This window comes from Haliaeetus albicilla, chromosome 4, assembly GCF_947461875.1.
Source record: "Haliaeetus albicilla chromosome 4, bHalAlb1.1, whole genome shotgun sequence".
NCBI lineage: Eukaryota > Metazoa > Chordata > Aves > Accipitriformes > Accipitridae > Haliaeetus > Haliaeetus albicilla.
In genome coordinates this window covers 12,023,768-12,047,694 of record NC_091486.1, presented here as the reverse complement: position 1 = coordinate 12,047,694, position 23,927 = coordinate 12,023,768, and the positions used below count along the sequence as shown (strand labels likewise).

Here is a 23,927-nt window from a genome sequence, read left to right as displayed (position 1 = left end):
GTTTTCCTTTCACCCAAGGTTGCACAGAACTGGAACCTTCCATTTTTCAAGTAAAAGAGCTGTGGTTTTATAGACGTCTGTTCATTTGAGCAACAACAACAAATATTTCATGCCTCCGGCAGTGCAAAAGCTCTGAATGTTAAAGCTCTTTGGTCTGGCTAAGTATCTGTCACAGTCCTATTGCCAGAAGTTTCTTGGAGGTTTGCTCAGGGGTGTTTTGGAAACCATCATTTCTTCTGTCTGAATGAATGGTTTGGCCAGGAAATCAATCTAGCCACACTAGTCTGCTGACCTCCCTACACCCATTTTGCTTCACCAAATACCTTTTTTTAGACATGTGTGTCCTGGGACATTGGTGGCAGGAAGACTGCTCGCTGCAGCTCTCTGCTGAGCCCTGACGTTCCTGCAGACCCGCTGCAGTGCGAGGACAGCCACTGGTTTGCTGGTCCTTGCAAGCAGCAGTGACTGCCTGAATTACCACGCAATGTGCCGCTGCATCTTTTTCCAAAGTGCTCTCTGGCTTTTCTTAAGCAAACTGTGTTTTCGAACAGCTCTACCATTACAGTTTGCAAAGTACGTATGTGCTAGTGCTTTGCAAGAAGAGCACAGTAACATGTCCTCCTCTTCTGCTTGATCCACCTGGTGTCTGGATCTCAGGCTAGTATCAAGTGTCATGATTAATGTGTTTGTAGCTGTACGTGCCATGGAAGCAGCAGAGCTCACAGAAGCACAGCTTAGGAGGTTGTCTCCAAAGTCTTTCCTGGCAGATTTTTTGTGTCGCACGTTTCTGTATCTCATTTCATGAGCTCTGCTCTTCCTTGAGCTCCAGTCCTGCCTCTGCAGCCACGTCGAGGTGACCTGCTTTACGTGCAAAGGAAATCATTCTCAGCAGGGCTGGCAAACAGCAAGTGCGACTTGCTCACAAATGTGTCCATATTTGCAGTTCCTTTAAAAAAGAAAAGGAAAAAAGGTTATGAGTATTGTGTGTGGACTCTTTGGTGTGGTTTTTGGATAGTCCATGATTGGCAATGGTGGGAAGTGGGACAATGAGATGGGAGTGCTTTGTACATATGTAGGGCGTTGGGTAGAGCAAACTCACCCCACCTCGAGGGGCTCTCATGGTAGCTGGGTACCAGGGAGATTTACACCAGCCTTTCTTTTCCACCTCCCTCCCTATCCTCCAGCCAGCGGGGACTACATTACCACGTAAAGGCAAGATAAGGCCACGTTTCCAGTCTTGGGCTGCATGGGCCAAGCAAAGCCCAGGCTCTGTCCCAAATGCCTTACAATGATCAGCCAGGGCACTTCAGCGGACAAGGAGAAAGAAGGAGACTTCATATCTGTCAGGGTTGCGTACAGCATGGCACAACTGAGATTTAGTAGCCCCTTGGTAAATAGCCTTTTTCATCACCAAAGACATGACCTTGAGTGGGAAAATCCAGAGCCTGGGTTCAAGTGGGATTGTTGCATGGTGTGACACACCTCCCTCTGGAAACCTTTGGGTTGGCTTTCATCATGGCTTGTGGCTCTGGAGGCCTGATGTTCGGTCTGCAGAGGTTTCCTGGCTCTAGGTTAAACTTTGGACAAAATTCCTGCAAGCGGGCAGGGTGGGCTGTGGACCAACTCGGGACTTGAGCTGTTTCTGCCCACCTGCTGCCTTCCCCAGGGTGACAGGGGACAATGACTGACCATTGCTTCCCCAGGACGGCCTTGAGAGAAGACTGCCGCGGTGTGAGAGGTGCTGTGTGTCTGTCCGTGCCCCGGCCGTGGCTGTACTGCCTGGGGGAAGGAGAGGGAGGCAGCGAGGCTGGGGCCTGGCCCTGCTCGTAAAACCAGGGACATCTCCTGGTGGGAAGGGAGGTCCCTGCCCCTTTCATCACGGACTTTGGTTTTCCTGGGTTTGGCCCTGCCTTGAGCCCACCGGGCTGAGGTAGGATTGCGCATCTCGGAAAAAATCCTTGGGGTGGAGAGGGTTGTCCCAGGCTCCATTTAGCCTCCTATCAGCTCCCCTCCCTCACTAAAAGGTAAATTGGCAAGGTGCCGTCGACTGGAGGTAGGAGTTTGTTCTGTGTTACTTCCAAGCTGTAGTAGAAACCTCTCTGTACGTTAATCAACTGAGATGCGGGAAGACCAGCTTGTCCTCGGTTCTCCTCAACCTCCCCCCGAGCCCAGTCCCCAGCAACGGCAGCGAGTCCATGATACGGCTGCTTGCCCCAAATCATCCCTGACTGTGACAGCCACCACAGAGTGATCGCTTCCAGCATTTCTCCTCCCATGACTGCAGCTTGGCTCCCTTTGCACCAATAATTCCCAAAGTTAATCCTCCTGCAGCAGCAGTGGGAGTGCGGGCACCTGAGGGCACCCTGCTGGGCACAGCCCCTTGCGAGGAGCCCTTGAGCTTCCCCCACCACCTGTGGGGCTTTCAGTGCTCTGAGGGGGGGCGGAGAGGCAAAGGCGCTTGGAAAATCAGAATCTCCTTTGTGAAACCCTGAACGTTGCTGATGAAAGGTGCACTGATGAACTCCCAGAGCATCACACAGAGCCTGCGAGAGGAGACTATCTGAAGCCTATTGAGTGGAAGATAAGCTGGCCACTGACAAATACTATCTTGTGCTAGTTGATTTAACGCCACTTCGTGTGCATGAAATAACATCAACAGGAGCTGGCTAAACCCAGGCCTTTTTGAGATAAGACTGCTACTTTGCCCCTACGAAGGAATGTCAGGAAAACCCCAGCAGCTCCACCTGGGATCCATCCTCATCCCAGCCCCTCTCATGCTTGCTCCTGTCATCAGAAGACAGATGATTTGGATTTTCTTCCTGTCTGGGAAATGAACTTTGACTTCCTCTAGCTTGTTACAATTATTTCCGTATGTTCTAAAAACCTAACTTTTGACCTCAGGTATGTAATAAATTACTGGTTCAACTTCTGACTGAGGCTGTCTATGGTTATAAAATATTGTAACTCTCACGGTCTGCATTTTACAAGCTGGCAGACAAGGCGGGCTGCAATCTCTGCTCAGTGCGTAGCCAGCTGTGAGCAGCAGCTCTTGCCCAGCGGGGTAGGAGCTCTGCATGCAGGTAGCAGGAGCTGGCTTCTAAAACGTTATAGGTAATGACTCTCTGGGAGAGTAGCTCTCCCTCAGCATGTGTACTACCCAGTATCTCTAATGCTATTTATTGCTGAACTGAGAATATCTGGATGCACCAGGCTATTTTCATGTGTTGTAACTTATGTTTTTGTTTTCTCCTGGGCGGATAAAAGATTCAGAGATAACCATCTAAAAATGTTTAATAACATCAGCTGTCTGCTTTCTGATCTACAGTCTGAGATGTATCTTACAGGAGTGTGACAATTTCTGAATTCTGTAAAAAAAAAAAAAATTCGTCTTAAACCTTGTGGGATTAACCATCTCGGTCCCTGATTACTCCTGGGGAGGGAGTTGCCTTGCCATGGTTTCAGAAAGATGAAAGCAGGACACTTGTTCCTAAAGGGCAATTGAGAAATCTTGGAGCAACTTGTTTGCTTTGGTTTCAAGGACGTATTGACATTGGCAGATCTTTGGTCTGTTGCTTTTTGGGGGAGTAAGGGAGGTTGCACTCATTTCTAAGGTGCTAATCTGAACATGCATATTGATAATTGTGGCTGGATACAGTTCAGCAGAATCTCCTGCTTGGGTATAATGGAAATCTTTTTAAATTTAAGCCTGCCTTACATCTCCGTCTTGGGAATTTCCTTTGGTTTGAACCATTTGTCATCTTTTGTAATTGTTTGTTCCAGTTTCTTAGTTCTAGGGAAGGTGTGAAGTCTTCTGAAAAATTGCTTTCAGGGGCAAAGGAGATAATTTTAAGGTGCTTCAAATAACCTTCAGAAGTTAATAAGTAGTCTAACTAACAGTAATGTCATCAAGGTCTGGAAATGGCTGAGAAACATTTATGGAATCAGAACCTGACAAAGTGTTGGTGGCTGTCAGGTCTCCTGTAGTAATCTGCTTTTTCTGGCAATTCACAATGAAATCTGTGGGAAGAAGGTGAGAAATTCAGCACATAGCATGAAATTCAGGCTTTCATCACAAACTAGATAACTTTGCTGTCTGTGATCTTTCATAAGGACAGATAGTATGGTAGGAAATGAGAGAAGTGTGTAAGATCATGAAAAATGCCTGTTGCAGGGCATATTCCTCTCTGGTGTGCAATAAAGTTTACCCAATGTCCTTGTGTAAACACAAAACCTTTCATCGAGGCAGCTTGTATTTTCATACTTAGGACTGCCAAGCGCTTGATGTGCCCTAGGAAATAGAGGAGGTGCTGGTATGATCTCTCACCTGCGTTGTTTTCTTCCAGACGCATATTCGGTATCTTCTAATGACAATGGGGGCAAGTCTGATTCAGTGGCCAACTTACAACCTCAGCCATCCCTCAACTCCATCCAGAGCTCTCCTGGCCCCAAGCGCTCAACCAACACCTTGAAGAAATGGTTGACTAGTCCTGTGCGCCGTCTGAACAGCGGGAAGACCGAGAGCAACATCAAGAAACAAAAGAAGGTGCGAGATGGCAGGAAGAGCTTTGACCTTGGCTCACCAAAGACTGGAGATGAAACCACTCCTCAAGGAGACAGCGCAGATGAGGTGTGTGTTGGTGTTTGTTGCAGGAAAGACGGTATCTCTGATAGTCTCTTCTGTGGTGTTTGATTCACACTTGAGTAAATGCACTTCACTTAGGGTCTAGAGGGAACAGCGAATCATATATAAAATGGTGTTGATTGAAGCTGTGTTGCAAACAGCATTGTCATCCAAAAAGCAATGGAATATATAGGGAACAGCATTTCAAAGTCTGCATATATTATTGTCCTTTGACTAGATATTTTTTTTAATAGCCTATTAGAAAGCTGCCAAGGATAGAAATTAAGTTATTTTTGAGCAGCTGTTATCACTTTTTGCTGGGGTTCATATCACCCTTATCCTACCATGGCAGTGTAATTCCTTATTGAAAGAAAACACTCAGAGAAATAGCCATGTTTCTGTTAAATCTGCTACGTACTTGTAGCTGCAGTTTCTCTGCAGGCATGTTCTTTGCCAGAATGGCTCTTTCCTGATAAAGTGAATATGGAATTACAAGCAAAAAATGGAGAAGATACTAACTGAACACAAATAGAGGAACACATTTTAAAAACTGTACATTGAGCTGTTCTCATTTAAATTAAAAAATAATTTTCCGTCAGCACACAGGCAGCCATAACTGCCTTAGCTGCTTGGGTGACCTATAAACTGTATTTCTCTAACTCTTAGAATGCACCAGGATTAACTGGCAAAACCTTACGTCTTTATTGATTCTCTTCCATGATGCTTAGCATTACCTGCAATTCTCTCCACTCAACGCAATATTGAGCCAGTATTAGTATTAACAGACTCAAAGCCTGGTGGTAAGTCTCAGATATCTAAAAAGATAGAAACCCATCCCTGCTTCTAATTATATTTAACTTTTCTTCAGAAGAGCAAGAAGGGTTGGGGAGAAGACGAACCAGATGAAGAGTCTCACACACCTCTTCCTCCTCCTATGAAGATTTTTGACAATGACCCAACCCAAGATGAGATGGTAAGATCTCCCTGACTACATCAGTTTGCTGTTTAAGTGCATTTTTCATATAGCTAGCTCACAGCGGTTTCATAGTGGTCTTCTAGTATCGAGGGCCTAGACTTGTAGTTATAAGAGACTACTATGTGCCAATTGTAATCTAATACCTTTCACCAACTGGATTTACAAATAGTGCTGGATAAGCAATTTAGCCCTGGCATTCCATTTCATGACAGGTCAATCGTGTACTTGTGTTGTGTGTGGTCAGAAGTTCCACTCTGGCTGATAATGCACGTTCTCCACGTCTTGTTTTAAAAGTGCCGTTGGTGTCTGGCAGTAGCAGCAGAAATGGTCTTTGGTGGCAGCCTGGGCCCGAGGAGTAGGACAGAAGCTGGAGTCTGCCTGAATCCAGAAATACCACCTTTACCAAGAGTTAGGTAGCTTGGACTCTCCACGCAAGCTTTGTGTGTGATTGGGGTCCGGGAATGTTGTCAGTCTGTGCCCCACCATCCACCCTCCATTCTGAAGTGCTTTAAAACTTACAGGTGGAAAAGCATACCCAGTGCTATGGTTTGGTATTTTCGGCATGTATGGCTGATCATCACTGAAGAGTCTGTCAGTTCCAGTTAGTTCAGAAGCCCATAAGGTACCTGAAGTCCCTCTCAGGAGGGTGGGAAAGACTTTGGTCTGCCCATCCTTGTGCACCCTGGTGGTGGTAGTTCTCTGCTGTTAGCTAGGGCTTCTTGAATATTAAGTCAGAATTTGCTGTGGTAGATGGTGCAGTGGCTTGCAGAGTCCTTCCGTTGCCTTCTTGGCCTTGGGGTGAGAATCTGTGAATACGGCTATGACAGTGGTTTGCGTTCACAGTCAGTGTGGGTCCTGTCTGCACGTGTCCTCCCCCACCCTTTCCTGGCGCTGTCATCTCCCTTGTAGAAATCCATCCTCCTGTTTAGCTCTTTCCTGCTTTCCTGCTGGCATCTGTTTTTAGCACTGCCACTTCTGTATCTCTCTTCTCTGATTGTAATTACTGCATGCAAAGAAGCAAGGATAGGGGAGATTAATAAATTGTCAGAAAAAAAAACAACCCAGAATGTTCTTGGGGAAGGTTCAGGCAGGAGTTTGGAAATACAGAGAGAAGGGCGCAAATATTTCCGAGACTCAAGGAGCAGAATGGTGGAGGAAAGGATTCGGGGGCTTGCTGCTAATCTGTCAGGAAATGTTATGACATTGTGGTGGCAGCCAGACCAGAAGGAAGCAGCTGGAGTTGTGGACTCTTGCCCTTTGGGTGCTGCATGTGCTGCTGGCTGGCTGGCGAGGGGCAGAGGCAAAAGGTCGGTGAAGCAGAGCTGTAGTGGATCCATGCCCAGCACAACAGCAGTTGCACAGGGCTTTTTCCCCATGCTGTTTAGCTAAATGTTTTGGGGTTAGTTTGCTTTTGGTTTTTTTGGGAGGTTGGCTTGGGTTCTTTTTAGAGAAAATCAAAACTGCTTTAGTCAGGTCACTATTTTTGATTTTTAACATGCCATGTGATTTCAGTATTTCTTAAATACATTTCTGACAGCACCAATGTTGTGGAACTAAACTGTTTTCCGCTCCAGATGTCTAAGCTTTATAGAGCGTTTTGGCATCCTGTTTCTTCACCCACTCCTAAAGGAGAAGATTAAATAGAGCAAGATGCGTCTGAGACCCTTTTTCTCTTTCTTTTTCTTCCCCAACTCACTTTTTTGTCATGGGGAAAAAAAACTTGATCTCACAAACATGGATCCTGAATCCCCTGGCACAGGAGCACCACGTTAGCAATGTTTGAATCATGCTGGAGCCAAAAGCTCTTTAACGATGTTATTTGGGCACAGCTCCCTGCTCATGTCCTGCTACTGCTTACAGGCACGGGCTTAGGTTGGCCAGCAGCAGCATGGGGAAGCAGTAGTGGTAGGTGGTGGATGTCCGCACGGTGCGGGAGGTGACAAATTTCCCTGAGCCCATCTGCAAGGCAGTAATAATCATGCCTCACTGCTCCTGGAGGCTCTTATAAAGACAAATTGCAAGATATTATCATATTAGAAATTCCTAATTTACTGCCTGGGAAGTAGAAATACCATTTTTGGATTTGCCCCACACAAACCAGACTCTTTTGTCAATCACAGAAGAGTTTTATTTTACCGTGAAAGACTTGTAGGCAGCAAATATTTCCATGCTCCCTTCAAAATCCTGCAGTTACTTACTTTTCAGAGATATTGAGCAATTTCAGTTAAAAGAAGTGAGAGCAACAGCTGTTTAGTGCCTCCAAAATTTGGACTCTTCCTGCTAGAATGGTTATGTTTGACGGTTGTCGTCTATGTATTTGTCCACTGTCTCTTCAAAGTCCCTATTTTCAGTCTTTTTTTTCCTAGACACGTCTGTCCGCATTGCAGGTGAAACAGGCTGTCTGAGCTTTTACATTTGTATGAGATTCCTGCATCACCAGCCTAATTCCTCAATTACCAGCCTGATTACGTGTAGGTTTTGTTGCTGTAATTAGAGCTGTTGATTAGATGTATTATTTGTGAAAGACAAGAGACGAGTGGCAGGCTACTCACCCTTCCTCTCTGTCACAAGGCTTCTGTTTGGGATTGGTCTCCTTTGCCTTTTTTTTTTCTCCTCCTGGGGCTGCGTCACTCGACATGAGCAACCTCCCCAAAGGGCTGCTTAAAGAGGTGGCCTGCTGCCTAATTCCTGCCACCACATTTCCACGTCTCACTCCCCAGCACTACTTAATCTCAGGTGCGTGTTCATCGGCACCTGCGTGGTGACTTTGCTGCTCTCCTGAAGACCTTTATTAAGCAGCTGAGAGATGAATAAGCTTTTTAATAATTTTAATGCAGAATTTATAAAAATTTAGCCATGCTTTAGTTGTGTCAGCCTGCTGAAGGCAGGTTACCAAAGGGCTTATAGTTTTAGTCGGTGCTTGTATTTCATTCAAAAGAAATGTACGTACAGGTGAGCTAATAAATACCAATTCCCATAGCTATCGCATGAGTTTGGGTTTTCAAAGTGAGGTTTCTTTGGACAAAGACCAAGGGCTGAAGAGGCCTGTACAGAGCAAAAACCTTAAACTAAAGCTGAATATTTCACACAGAGGCCAGTCTTCACAGTGCCATGGGGGATGCTTGGGTAGCACATTGGAGAGGTCTTGGTTTTTCTGAAGATTTGTAACAACCAGCAGCTATTTATTAGCTGTGGCTACTGTAATGGGGAGACATCCAAAGACATCACATGATATCAGGCGCCTAAAATCCAATAACTGTGACCAAGAGACAGGCATAGAGAAGTGAGACTGAAAATATTCTCATGTCAATAGGGAAAAGTGGGCATCTCCAAAGAGTGTTTTTGCCCTCCTGTGCCAGGTGCTTAGGATAGATGAGATATGTGTTTTTTCTCCACTGATTGGAGAGAGGGGAGAGAAAAGATAAACATTTTAGATGGCTGAAGTTGCAAGAATGGAAGGTGTCATCTGAGTTCATTTGGAGTTGTGATTGATCTGTGGGGAAGGGATGGGGGATGATTTGTTCCCCCCTGCCTCCATCCCCTATTGCTTGTAGTTCCATGTGTACCTTGTACTTAACTGCATTTATTAAATATGTATGTATGGGGGAGGGGGTAACTTCTTATATCTGCAGTAAGAAGATCAATTTTCTGGAGCCCATAAGACTGTAGACATCCTTTGAAGGAGGAACCAACAGACATTAAGAGTATTGTAGGCTGGTTGCAAATGAACTTCAGTGCTTTGATGCTGTTCCCTGGTTCCCAGCCTTGGAACTGCTGCAGGGAGATGGGCAGCCAGAAGTGGATGACAATTCTCTGCTTGTCTGATACGGCCACACTCACTCACCTGACAATGCATGCGGTCCTGTAACCCTCCTGCTCCCCTTCCACATTCGTTCTCCTGTCTCAGAAGCTGCTTCACTGACCGCTGGTTTCCTGCTCCCTTCTCATCCTGCTAACTTGCTTTTCCTTTGCAACCTGGTGTCTTGCAGTCCTCTTCTTTGCTAGCTGCTCGACAGAGCTCCTCCGATGTCCCAACTGCTGCGGATCTTGTCAGTGCAATAGAAAAGTTGGTCAAAAGTAAGCTGGTAAGTTTAGTGTTGTGAAAACTGTGTACACAACAGGCCTAATATGACTCTAGGGAAGGGCTTTAAAGTCTGCCTCTTGTTTCTGGTTTCCTTGCTTTCCACCTTCATCTGCTATGCTTTTATTAACCCTATGTGCTCTACTTCTCAGTAGAGTGTCTAATATTTTTCCTCCTCATGTGAGATGAAGCCTACATCTCACGTTGCCAGGTAGGCTCTGCACTGCATAGTCGAAAGGCACTTTTGGAGCGGGCTTTGCAGAGCATGAGCTACTGTGCTGTACTCTTTCTGGGGTCTTGTTGGTATTCAAATATTCTACACAGTGGGATGTTTTGTTTGTTTTGTTTTAAAGCTTGCTCTGAGGCACAGGAGTTTTACTACCCAACAGGCGACTTCGGTCTTCTGGCTTCGCTGAAAAGACCCTCTAAAGAGTAGAACTGCTTGAAGTATCACAGCTGTGCTTTAATTTTACAAAGATTCATGTGTCACTTTTAATCTGCCATGTCAACTCTTTATGACAGGGAGTGGAATAAGCAATAAAAATGCTCTGATTTTAATTTGTTCAAAAATTTCAGTATTGTGTACTCTTTCTATCTGGTCCCATGTCTGTTGGACAAGGAATAAATCCTGTTTCATACCTTGGCTTCTCTTAAGTTTTCCCTGAAACAGTTCAAAATGTTAGTATCAAAGCTAAACCTTTTTCTACGTGTCCCAAGACCTCTAAAATTAGGGAAATGCTTGCTTTGAGCAAGTTTAACTTAATTAACAAGTCAGGATTAAAGCAGGGTTATGATGAGCCTGCAAAGGTTCATTTCCTTACGTATACTGGAAGGATGAGGAGAGTAAAAGCAAATCAAAAAAACCCGCAGTGATCATTAAATTACTGTAACTCTGTGGAAGCAGCTTTATCTAGTGAATCATATCAGAGGGTTTTGGTATTTTCTTGGTTTGAGATGTTGGTACATGAAGATAGTCAGCGTTCATAGGGTGCTTGATAAGGAGTAAGTGGTGAAAGAGCTCTTCGTGACATGGGAAACTGAGAAGGACATTCCCAGAAAATTTACTCAAAATAGTTTTATTCCATCGAGGGACTAACAAATTGAAAAGTATTTCATTAATCCAGTTAGATGTATTTTCGGAGGATATTTTATTTTCCCTTCCCTGCATGCAGGCTGTTAGGTCAATTGCAGTTACTTTCCAGGGATTTGGGGGAAACTTTAATTATTGTGGAATGTTACTACGTATCTATCTATTTCTGTTTCATTTTGTGTTTTACTTCACTGCCAAGAATCCCCTTGCAGAGAAACACTGACCACGTGTAGCCTAACACTGGTTCTGATTGAGACACCAGGATATTTTCAGGTTGTTTTGAAATAATTTGGAAGAGTTTTCTCATCCTGGGGCTACTGGAACATCTTTTTCCATCTTCTAGCAAAAGGACATCTTCTCTGTTTTAATGCTTTTTGGGCAGGGGTCTTATATCAACTCAAAACTGGTTTGGTTGTGTTTCACTAAGTCCTGCAGGAAAATGTTGCTGAATACTCTGCTTGGTTTTAGACTGCAGTGTTGATTGCAGAACTGACTTGAAACAGAAGATAACACTGATGCTGGAGTTCAAGGATAATGTTTATTGTTCTTTGGGGTTTTTTTAGACCCTTGAAGGAGGATCTTACCGAGGAAGCTTAAAAGATGCCACTGGCTGCTTAAATGAAGGAATGACGCCTTCAACTCCCCCACGAAACCTTGAAGAGGAACAAAAAGCCAAAGCAATGAGAGGCAGGATGTAAGTTGTCTTGATGGTTCTTCTTTCTGAAATATGCACCCAAGGAGGACACATAGCTGCACTGAAAGAATACTTTGTAGTTAGTGAATGAGCACGGAACTGGGAGGAAAACTGTGTTCTGCTTGCTTCTGTTTTTTCTTAACCTGTAAAAATATTTTATAAAAGCACTTGCATACCCAGGAAGTTCATCATCACTTTTTAAAATGTACAGCTTTTACCCCAGATAGCAAATATCTGTTGCTGTAAAAGCCTCTGAACAGCTAGACAATTATTACTGAGATGTTTGCCTTGGTAATTACTGCATTGCCAGAGGTGAAATCAGCTCTCAGAGGGAGATACGTGGTTGACCTTGTTAGCTACCTTCAAGGAAAAGAACAGAGAATCCCCCTAGGATTTTTTGAATGAGAGAATATTTTTTTGCCTTAGTTATTAGCAGAGGAAGGGGCAGAATTCAGATGCATTTGTGGTGGCAACATGCCACTGAAGAGAAAGTTCATTTGGGAAGCCCTCATGTTCATGGTAATGGGAGAGGAAAGAAATGGTGACAGCTCATGAAAGTTGTTTTTTAAAACTATCTGTATGCTTCCTTAAATGTAACAAAAATAACACTTGTGCCTTCAAAGCTTATCATGATTAAAGCATTTCTTAAATGCATAGTTCAGCTGAAGAACACAGAGAACTGGAGAAACAGAATCAAGAATTATATGAAAGAGAGCTGAGGTAGCTGTTTTCTTTATACTGCCTCTTATGCTAACAACAGTAACTGCAGTGATCTAATCAAATGGTAGATGGAGGGGAAAAGTAACAGTCCGTATAGGTCTCATTGGAGTGTGGTAAGGTGAGAGGTGGAAGAAGAGCAGCCCATTTGGGAGCGATGCCAAGCAGGGAAGGAAACCAAGTCGGGAGAACAAGGGAGTAGTTAAGAGTAGAAGAAGAAGTAGGAGCAAAGTGTCACAGGTCTGTGAAAGCCGTCATTTGCTCCTGCTGTTTGTTGTAGAAAGCCAGAGAAGTGATAAAGTGAGGGACTGGATCAACTCCCAGCAGCAGGCAGGGACATGACACTCCTGGATGTGTTTCTGAATGGGAGTTTTCTACTAGACAGCCGTCAGCCTTCGTGCAGGGAACATCTCTGCCCACATCTGTCTCCTAAAAGCTCCTCAATATTGCAAGTTCTTGGGTTTCTCTGGTAGCAGTTCATTAATTAGATAACTGGCAACTAACTTCAGGTTGCAGTTTTAGTGCAGAGACCTCTGCCACTGTAAGCATAAATACAGTAACGCTTTCTCATGTGTGACGCTTCTGGCAGGGGGACTGGCAGCATGTTACGTGTAATTAGTGGCTGCCTCCGTCCAGATTTCCTAAACACCAGGATGTTTAGGAGCACCTGCTAGTGGCTTTCAGCACAAGACATCTGTATCCTCTCCAGCTCCTTTGTGTCTGTGTTCTGTATCTCTGCAACTCGGTGGGTTTAATTCCATAGCCATATGAGGCAGCTGAGCTCCCAACTTGAGCTGTGACCCCCCCATTCCCCAGAAAACAGCAGCTGAATCCTTGCACAGGCATGGGCAGTAGTTTCCTGTGTCTCTGGCAGCACGTGCACGCCAGCAGTTAGCCTTAGTCTTAGGAAACTCCTATTCCATCAGGCTTGATTGCTGCATTTCTGTGAGCAACAAGGCAATAGTCTCACCAAGTAGCATTGTTCAGTATAGATTCAATACATTTACCAAGATATCCAGTTATTCAGACTTATTCAGAAGTAAGGAGGCTCTATCCTTGTTCCAGATCATGCCATTTTAAATACAGCTGTGTAGTCAATACCTGCTGGTGACCAGGGCAGGCACTTTCCAAGCAACTGCCTGCCCTTGCTCCATGTTATCAGATGAGGAGATGAGTGAACTTGAATTTTTGGCAGCATGCATCTTAGAAACCTTAAATCTGGGAGTACTTCTAAGGTCCTGTGTCAGGTAGGCTTCAGAGAACTAATAGAGATGGTCAAGGTTGATTTTTCTGCTTGCTAGAAAGAGGGGAGCTGGGGGAACACTGGTGCTGAGTTTAAGGTAAGCAGTGGAGGTGCAGACCCTGGTTCCTAATAGAGGTGTAAATTTGCAGGTTTAGTCTGTTCACCTGAGAGACACCTGGTCGCTGCACTGTTTTTTAATTCACACCTACCTGCCTGCATGTCCTGCAGCATTACGTGCTACAAGTACCCAGTGTTTCATTTTTAGAGGACGATTTGGCCAGATGGATCCTTGCAGTAACTCAAACCAAAGGAGGGGCAGTGGGCAGGTGGGAGAGGTTCTCCCGCTTCCCTCAGCAGCTCTCTGTGTTCATGGGGAGCAATGCAGGCAGAGGTGGTGCGAGCTGGAAAGTAACCTCCCAGCACGCCTCCTCGGGTGGAGGAGACATGGCAAGCCTTTTGCAAGAGCACAGTAGGTCAGCCAGCAAGAGGGGACTGTACAGCATACGCTTGTTCAGGCCACACGCTGCTGCTTTGTAAAAGAGCAGCCTTTTGCCCTGCGCATGTTTACTACCCAGGCACGCAACTTGGCAGGGCACTTCGGAGAGCACAAGCATCTGGCATCACTGCTGCCAGCTCTGTCTTCTGCCAAGGGGGGTGGATTTCACTCTCAAATGAACAAGAAGCTGTTTGACCTCTTCCTGCCACGTGTCTTAAGTATCTCCTCTGCTCTGTCTGAGCAAGGGACATGTTGGGAGTGCAGCGGGAGCAGGATTTGTTTTCTCAGGAACCTCTCGTAACTGAGTCTCTCCTTGCAACGCCAGTCTACTTTTTTTTTTTTTTTTTCCCTCTAGATATTTTCAACCAGGCTTTTATCTTAGGAGTGTTTGCCCTCAGCCCTATCATTTCAAGTGGGTCAGTCTGCAGATTGATGTGAATGGAGCGATATTAGACATGAAAGCACTCCTCTATCTTGTTAGCCTTGTTACTGCCATAGCGAACTTGAGCACAGATGGAGTTTATTTGTCATGTGCCAAATCTACATATTGGCATAATTGAGAGGCAGACTGTCTGCAGCAAGCTGTAACTTTTTGAAATTGTCCTCCAAAGAACATTATGTGATTAGTCAGTTTGACTTACAAAGGAGGGGCTTTTTTTAGCTTGCTGTTGTTTGCATGCATCAGGCCTTCATTAGGTGACTCTCCTACCCAAGGTTATTAGCTCTGAAATCAGTGTAAAGCATTTGGCACCCACACATAGATTACCTAGTCTGAAAGATTGAGCTCTTGGTTATGACAGGAGAGGGGATTTGTTTTCCAAGTGTTTGAAACTTCCAGATTAAGACTTAATAGCTGAATCTTGGGCAGAGCCAGAGGGACTGGGGCAAGCAATCCTCTCCTGCTTGCTGCAGAATGGGTGAGGACACATCTCCATTGCTATTGGGGGGCTGCATGGGGGATGGAGGAAAGTGAGAAAGGGTAGTTCAAAGTACAGGCAGCTGGTTGTGCTGCTGCTCTTACACTATCCTAGAATATGGGGGGGAAGAGGGATAGGGGGAAAGAGTGGTTAAGAGAATTGAAACTACCCTGACCTGAAATGTGAGGGTTTTGTCATTGACATTCCACTGAGCTATAAGTGAGCGAAGAGTGAGTTGTGTTACATGACCTGGATGATGGTGGGGTTTTATGGAGAGGTAATATGTGGTAAGAGGAGCAAACAGTAACATCAAGGAATATGGTCAAATATGTGTGTGTTCTGTTTTAATTTAGGTTTGTCTTAAATGAGCTGGTACAGACTGAAAAAGACTACGTCAAAGACTTGGGAACTGTTGTGGAGGTGAGCTGAAGCAAACGCTGCTATGCAAAATGTTTTCCCACTAAAAAGCACCGTGCTGACAAGTGACAACAACAAAAAATACAGGATGAGAAACAAACTGCTTTATTTTGCACTCTGCTTCCATGGTCCCCTTCTCATGTTGACAGAAACAAGAAGAAATGCCTTTGGAAACTATTTTTCTTTCCATCTAACAAATGTTGTATTTTAGGTTTCAACTCTAGTGTGCAAAGGTTTTTCTTGGCTACCCAGCTTGTGACAAACTCTTTCTGCTATAATGCAGCCTTGACGGCGGTGGTGGAGAATAACTTATGCTCCTACCACTTATTTCTTGCTTTTCTTGCTGTCATATTGAGTAATGGTAACATGTACTTTATTTGAGTTTGCACCTGGACTAAAGTCCTGTGTCTGAGCACCTTTCCAGAAGCTGGGTTTGGATCTGTGCTGAGGTGCGTGTGTGGCCCGTGTATTATTGTTTTGCAAAAAAAACCTTGAGAAAAAGTAGAGTTTGGGATTTTTTCTGTTAAAAACCAGTCATAGTTTTTTAAGCTTCAACTTGTAAAGACCTGGCTGATCCCTAGGGATCACCTGTCAGAGCCAACTCACACGCAGGGTCCAGTTTTTTTCACAGCAAGGAGGCAAGTGATTGAAATGGGCTTTCAGCAATGCTTTTGGCATTCACTAGTCCAAGGAGAATTATCAGCCCATCTAACAGTGATTTTCAGCAGCTTCCAAACTTGAAGACCTTTGTGTTATCTTCTGTTTACATCATGCACCACTGGCAAACCTGACAGGGCTGCAGCGTTCCAAAGGCTTGTAAAGAAACTCTCAGGAGATGTGAGAAATCGTATTCATGTGACTCTTCAAACTTACTGCTTGGCTTTGTGCTCCCACAAAATACTTATGGTGATGAATGGAAGAACTCTGTACAGAGTCTGGCTTCTTCCTTTTACCAGAGAAGCCAAGAGCTTGATAAACTGCTTTTGTTTAAGGTTTATCTTCTAATTGCACTTGTCACTTCAATGACATCTAATAACGGTTTCTGTAAGTATTGTAGATATTCAGAATAAATCCTTTAAAGTTTTCTTTTAAGCAAACTATGTAATTGTAAGTATCTAGGTGGGTTTCTGGTTTTAAATTGTACAAAAGGTATTTTAAGCGTTTTCAGTTTAAAAATACTGACATTAAACTTTTGCTGCTTTGAAAAAAAAAGAGTGTAATTATTCTCCCCTTTCAAATGAACCTTTTGCTAATTGCTGATCATTAATCCTAAAGGGCTTCATGAAGAGGATGGAAGAAAAAGGAGTTTCTGAAGATATGAAAGGGAAAGACAAGATAGTATTTGGCAATATTCACCAGATCTATGACTGGCACAAAGAGTAAGTTTTTCATTTTGTTCCTTTTTAAGCACCTTTCTAAACCGCTCGTCCATAAAGGATTGGGGTATATGGTGTCTGTATGTCTAAGCTGCTTTTAATTGAACATCAGCAGGTCATTCAGGGCTGAACTTCCAAAGGACGTTGCCTCACTTTAAATGGTCTCTGTTGGTTTGTAAGTGCTGCTTAGTAACTTCACAAATCATCGCTACCTTGAATCCTGAGAACATGTTCTGATTCATGTGCTTTTAGCCACAGTTTCACCATACACTAGATCCTGATACAGGGCTTTGTCTGCCCGATCAGAACCAGCACAACTGCATGACGCAAAGCATCGGTCCTACATAAACTCCTTTTTCCCAGTGAAAAACTTTGATGGGCTGTAGCTTTGCACTGCCTGGCTTCATGGGAGGGTGTTTGTTGTGCTGACTCTCACAGATACAGCTTTATGTTGGCTCAAACACTGTGGCAGGAGTGCTGGTCAGCGTGACAGAAATGTTGTTGCACACAAGAGAGTCTGCTCTGTGTCAGTGCTGTGCTGCCAACGGCTCCGCCATTCCTTGCTGAGGAGTCACAACAAGAGGCTCTGTTGGAGATACCATTGTGGTCCATCCACAGCTCCTGAGCTACTGCTCATACGCAGTCCCAGAGTGGCTCCCAGAGAGGTGCTGCTTGTGGGGTACTTGCTGGATCCCCAGGAAAGCTACTGAGGCTGCCATAATTGTGTTTCTTGGGTCACAGCTGTAGACTCAATCCATTCCAATGATGAGCAGTAGCAATGCTGGAATGTCATGGTTTCCTTCCTGTGTCTTGTGGTTCTTAGCAACATGAACATCTTCACATGCAGCTGTCAGGATCAAGAAGGCTGACCATACCAGTAGTATTTGGCTAGTAGGGTGATAAAATGCAAATACTTTCAAGATACTTCTCACGTAAAAGCTCTGACAGGCTTTGGCCTGTTGCTGCTTTTGACTCTGAGTTAGGAACTCTGTTCCATGAAAATCTTACTCTGCCCTCATACAAGTCGCTTTTGAAACGCTGCTGGAAACATGAGGCTTATTTTAAACCCTGGGCTGTTTCTGCTGTAACTTTATGAACAGCAATGTCTTGCTTATGGACAATATGATCATCATTTCAACTCTGCCACTCAGAAATACTCTACAGCTCTGGCTAACTAGAATTTGAGCATGTGTGTGCAGTCTTGAGCAATGGACACCGGGCTGGATCTTCCTTCAGCTCTGGACATTTCCCTTATGCAGGAAACAAGGTGCCCTTCCCATTACGTGTCCTACAGGATGCTTATCTCATGGCCTGGGCCTGTTGTTATGTTCTGATAGATCCCGTTGTGTGCACAAAACAAAAAATGTCAGAAAAAGCTTCACCATATATTAAATTGATACCAGCAACGGCGTGTTTTTACCAGTGCCATTCATTGTTTAAGTGTGATGATAGTTTTCTGTAACACACAGGGAGGTATTCCCTATTTTTAGTTCTGCATATCTGGGTCAAGAAGTCTATTTAAATGCAGATAAATTTAACATTTATAGAGGATTAAGTTATGGAAGCAGCTGTATCTGATGGTAGCAATCGGTCTGTTTAGTTGGAACAGCTATCCAATGTGCATCTTTTTTTGAGGTTCTGGGATTTCTTGGGACCAGACCATTGCAAGCATGTCCTCTCACCAAATCTGACTACTATAGCAAATCCGTGGAGGCATTTGAGACAGAAATCCTGCAGTGAAAAAGAGGAAGATCACGGAAAGGGAGACTGTCAGGATTTGCCTACCGGTTAGAAAAACCTACCTGTATTAGTAAAGTTTAGTTTAGCTGCTTTTACCTCATTTTTAGACATCCTAGTATATTCTTGGTAAGAGCATTCAAGCTAGAACAAATGACCTCCCCAAAGCTGCAGGTCAAAATAGAGACAGTGTTTATGAATTACTATTACTATTATGAGTTACGGTATATTACTAACAGTAATATACTGAAAAACAGCTACACCTAGAACATACTAAAACCACCAACAAAAACGTGTTGATTTGTTTATTCAAGTGGAAACTTCTGCATCTCTTTCACGTTGACCAGTACTCCAAATCTGCTCATGCAACTGAGAACTCCTGGTAAAGCTTCAGTTGAGTTTTCACAAGCGTTTTGGTATATGGAAAAGTTTTACTTTGGGAGTTCTCAGTGAAGGAAAGCAACTCTTGCAATTAGATAGTAATTGGCACTTTTTAAAAATTGAAACCACTGTAATAGTAAAGAAGAGAAGATAGTTTGCAAGACAAGACCTCCATATTTCACAGCTCTCATCTAATGTTTTAGAAATGCCACCATTAAGGGCTGAAGCCAAGCTTACCTTTCCATTTATTATTGAATACTATAGCTAAAATTGCACCGATATATCTGAAGGATTACTAGTTTGCTGCTGAGATGACTTAAAGAAGTGTTCTGAAATGTTGATATCCTTTCTTTCAGCTTTTTCCTGGCTGAACTGGAAAAATGTCTTCAAGAACCTGACCGTTTAGCACAGCTTTTTATTAAGCATGTAAGTTTTATTTTGTTACCTATCTCTAGTATAATCGTTATTTAGGGTGTGATGACTCCTTTCTGAAAACACCTACTTGTGTCAACTTGATACTTTTACATGTCTAAACTTAATTTAAATGTAAAGTAGCCTTATAGTTGTGCATCTTCAGTGAGCAGCTGGATTGAACTAAAGCATTAATCATTGCCTTCTTCAGACTTCTTATTTGGGGGCAAAACTGGTGTGGCCAAGGACATCTGCCAACATATAATTATGGCAGGTAGTTGCCAACTGCTGTGATTGACATGTTCCTGTGATATTAGCTACAGCAGAACACTAGAGCAAATTTCAGACCCACCGGTTTGGGGATGACATCTCTAACTGGCTACCCCTATGGAAACCTCCCTTTGCCTAAGGTGCAGAAGTGGAGAACAGACCCAGTTATCAATTTACTTCCCTACTTCAGCAAACTACTAAGCCTTTGATTAACCTAAAAATAAGGAAGACCAAGCAGAACATCATAGCAACTTTCTGCCAACTTTTAATAGCGAGACAGAATGGTGGCCACTATCTCACCAGACTGCTGTGCATCTTGCTTTCACAGGAGCGGCGATTACACATGTATGTGGTATATTGCCAAAACAAGCCACGATCTGAATATATAGTAGCTGAGTATGAGGCATACTTTGAGGTAAGCATGGCTCATTGTACATTACTCGTTACTGCTACATACAACTGTGAGTCCTAGTCAAGTAGACTATTCTGTGACCTGTGGCATTTGTCTAAAACAAATTCTAGAAGATTCTTATAGTGCACATGATGCCTTAGTCTCTGCTACAAGGAAAAAAAGCTACTTCATTTATTTCAAATTCTCATGTTGTTAATTTCTAATAAATATTTAATCCAGTACTAACTGTCTGTGGCCCTCAAAGTGCTGCAACTGCATTGATTTCTGTCCAAAATAAAATAAGACTTTTAAATCTGTAGTCTACAAACAGGGGAGGAGGTAAAAGTCGTTGGAGCTGGGTGGTGCCTCTCATAAATTCCCAATAACATTGTCTGTTTCAAGGGGTCTAGACACATTTAGATATTAGTGTGAAAGAAGCTTGTTTAACAAGGGAAAGATGTTTCGTTTCACCCAAGGGCATGAGGCATGCACTGCAGGACTTGTTTGTGAGCTAATCCCCGCTGCAGTGGAAAGAGCCGTCTCCAGACCTTGCAGTCCTGCTTGGTCAGCTCAAAGGGGGAAGGGATCCTGTGCTTTCCAATGCCTTCCAGCTCGGTCATGACTTTTACCCAGTCCTTGCCTAAATAGGATACGCCAGATTTTTAAATCCTCTCAAATTCCCTCTTGCAAACAAAAGATTAAGAACAGACCAACTTTCTGTGGAAATAAGCCTCTGCCGAGACATTTTATCATGTTCTCTGTCTTACTCTGTGATTGTTTGCAATTGTTTTTAATCCTCGATTTTTAGGAGGTTCAACAGGAAATAAGCCAACGGCTAACCATCAGTGACTTTTTGATCAAACCCATTCAAAGAATAACTAAATATCAGCTTCTTCTCAAGGTGAGTGGAAGGATGCGGTTTGGACTAAACTGTAGTCTGCATCTTGCATTAGATGCTGTTATTTTAACTCAGCCTTAGTTTTAACTGAGGAATAACTTCATGAAATTAAGAGGGAAGAGGAGTCTGCTTATACTTGGGCATACAATGACAGAGTCCCCTGGAAAATATCCAGAGAGCAGGAGGGCCACATCTGTGGGATTAGTTTGCAATTGTTGATAATCAAAAGATTTATTTTTTTATTTAATATTGGAATTTTTTTATAGAAGACTAAACTTCAAATAGGAGTTTTCTTCCTCTGAAGTTTCAGAGCAAACTTTCATTCAATTTTTTAAAACTGCAATAAAGATGCACAAGTGTGTTAATAAAGCCTGTCTTTGGTGCTGAACGGCATGCTTCTAGTAAATGCTATAGCCTCCATTTCTGAATATCTCTCTTCAAATTAGCATAAGAAACTTATTTCCAGAATATTCTGAAGTCTTAAAATTTGGGGAGCTCACCGCAATTTTTTTCCCGAGAAGTCTGACCACTCTGGTTTCTGCTGACTTATCCACAATGCCAATTACTCAGCATTTCTGAAAATTCATCCCTAGGGGTCTGAAGCTAATATCTAAAATTAGGCATGTCTGAACCCTACCCTGTAATCTCCAGCAGTACCGGGGCTCTGAGCTGGTTTCTTCTCTTTTTTGAACTAGTCTCAAGCAGGCTGCCATCACAGTTTGGTAATTGCACGCTAGCAAAGAGACAGCAGCGTGTTCCCTGAAATGCTAAAAGGAAAAGAAAAATCTTCAAGTGTGTGTGGTCTTGTGGCTTAAGACAGGGACCAAGTAAGCATTCCCAAGAGCTAATCCCAGCTTTGTCTTTTTCCTATGATGTTTTCAGCAACCATCCACACCCCTTTTCCGTATCTATAAAGTGGTTATAACATTCAGCAACCTCTGAGGATGAATTTATTAAATATTAGCAAGTTCCTTCTCAGAAGATCACATGCTTAATATGCTTATGCTTTTTCTTTTTCAAACTGGCATCTTTTGTCTTCTCTTTCTGAAATGCCTTAATGCAAACTTTTCTGCTTTCTCCAGGACTTCCTGAGGTATAGTGAAAAAGCTGGCCTGGAATGCTCTGATATAGAGGTACGTTTTCATGTCCTGGACAATAGTGCTATGTTAACTAATGGCACTTTATACAGAGGAAGGAAAACCCCAGTATTCCTTTGACAGTAGTTGAAGATCCTGCTGGTATTCTAAATGTGGTATTTCTCTTAGCTTAATTCAGAAGTAAAAGATGAAGGCACAGTCCTGCATTGTAGGTGCACCATCCTCTTTTAGACCTTACCATACATCTTCAGTGCATGAGGGCCTCACCATGAATAACTGCTAGCAGTGATCGCGCTATTGAAGTTCATTATTTGACACTTTGCTTTTAGGAACCCTCTGATTCTCTTGTAATAATACAACATCCTTTTTCCTTAACAGAAAGCAGTTGAATTAATGTGCCTTGTACCGAAACGTTGCAATGATATGATGAACCTGGGTCGCCTCCAAGGCTTTGAGGTATGCACTGGCTTTCTGCTTATAGTAACAACCAGGCGCGGAAAAGTATTTTATCTTTCTGTGATTGTCTGTACAATCTGCCCTACTCCAGGCTGTTCATCTAGTGCTTGTTCTTCTCCAATGCTGATCTGCATGCTTTGGTGAGGTTTCGAAGGTGGGGGGTGACGTACTTCTCACTCTAAACTTGTGACAATCTATCTATTGTTTCTTCAAAATGTAAGGTCTGTAAAAGCTTCTGCAAGTTTGAATTACACTTCTTATAAAATAAGTGGTGAACCAGACTGCTTTGCCTGTTAGTAAGGTTACCTAGCATTAACATGTTAACAGCTCCCTCTGAGTTTGGCAACATCCAGGAGGGGATTTGTGAGTTATAACCCCACAGGTTACAGCTTGTGGTTTGTAACTAAGCCAATGTAGACTTTGGCAGTCCTGGAGAGATGTCTTATCTCCAAAATGAAGTCAAGGTTGTCTTACCATCTTATGCATTGTAGCATTCCTGCAAACAGGTAGGTCCTGGTTTTTTGCACCTTCAGAGGTATTGTGTCACTGCCTACTGGCTTAGGGGGTGTTGGAGAGCTCATGACTAGAGGGAATCCAAGGCACTACAATAACAAACTACATAATTGGAACGGTGGTTGAAATTAAGTACAAAGGACTTTACTTGAGTCCTCTTGCTTGTAGTTTTATATGCACAATCAGTGGCAATGAGGACAAAGGAAACCGATGTTATTTTCCTTAAACTGAGCTCTTGATTTACAAGATTGCTGCTCTGATAACTTAGAGGGGATATGTCTCACATGAATTCAGTGCTTCTTGGAAAACTTGGACTGCACGAAACATAGAAGATCGTCTCGTGGGATCACGGTGGGTCGGGGTTTGTAATGTTGGTGCCTTGTCTGCTTCTCAGGGCAAGCTGACAGCTCAAGGCAAGCTGCTGCAGCAGGACACCTTCTACGTGACAGAGCAGGATTCTGGAGTTCAGTCTCGACCAAAGGAGCGTAGGGTATTTCTCTTCGAGCAAATAGTTATCTTCAGCGAACTCCTTAGAAAAGGATCTTTAACGCCAGGCTACATGTTCAAGAAAAGCATAAAGGTAAGAAATACAGAGGGAGAGGCATATTGTGTTTGATGGTCACGTAAGGAAATCTTACCAATTTTCTATACTGTGAGACTGATCCATTCTGTCATATGTGGACAACAATTTGCAGAAAACATTTGCATTTACCTGTCAGTGGATCAGAAGCCGTTTAAGACCGTCTCTAAATAAACTACTGGGCATCTAAATTTACTGGGTAATTTTTACAAGGAACAACGTGGGGGCAGGTCCTCTGTCATTCACAGTTCCAAGTTAACAAATATCACTAAAAAGCCTGCAGTAGAAGACAGAACTATTTCAAAAACAAAGAGAAACACACACAGTTCTAAAAATGCAGCTATGAGGAATTATAAAACCAGTTAAACTATAAAGAAAGTTTTAAGAAATTAATTTTGGTTTTAAATAATCTTTCCAGATTATGGGGCTGGGACTAAAAGTAAAAGCTGAAAGTAACCAGGGAAAATACTTATTTATTTGTTTGTTTAAGGGCTTTCATGCTTGTTTAAAAAATGCAAACTTAACCTTTGAAATGGTAAGTGAAGGTGAATGAGTGCTACCCCTT

At 43.3% G+C, this 23,927-nt stretch overlaps 1 protein-coding gene across 10 annotated transcripts in view; it reads left to right on the top strand.

The window, feature by feature from the left end:
- The window catches only part of KALRN (kalirin RhoGEF kinase), a 530,488-nt gene that overhangs the window by 464,574 nt on the left and 41,987 nt on the right, over window positions 1-23,927 (top strand). For 7 of the 10 annotated variants that reach the window (XR_011324291.1, XM_069780931.1, XM_069780932.1 and 4 more), the window contains 11 exons: window positions 4,344-4,627; window positions 5,490-5,594; window positions 11,332-11,462; window positions 15,189-15,255; window positions 16,528-16,631; window positions 19,103-19,172; window positions 19,756-19,842; window positions 20,627-20,719; window positions 21,799-21,849; window positions 22,192-22,269; window positions 23,177-23,362. Coding sequence is in view for 9 of the 10 variants with exons in the window: in XM_069780931.1 (XP_069637032.1) it covers window positions 4,344-4,627; window positions 5,490-5,594; window positions 11,332-11,462; window positions 15,189-15,255; window positions 16,528-16,631; window positions 19,103-19,172; window positions 19,756-19,842; window positions 20,627-20,719; window positions 21,799-21,849; window positions 22,192-22,269; window positions 23,177-23,362 (1,256 nt within the window). In the remaining variant the exon portion in view is untranslated. Of the gene's footprint in view, window positions 1-4,343; window positions 4,628-5,489; window positions 5,595-9,586; window positions 9,792-11,331; window positions 11,463-15,188; window positions 15,256-16,527; window positions 16,632-19,102; window positions 19,173-19,755; window positions 19,843-20,626; window positions 20,720-21,798; window positions 21,850-22,191; window positions 22,270-23,176; window positions 23,363-23,927 lie in introns of those variants that run through there. The other 3 variants (XM_069780939.1, XM_069780930.1, XM_069780936.1) reach the window with 3 other exon arrangements.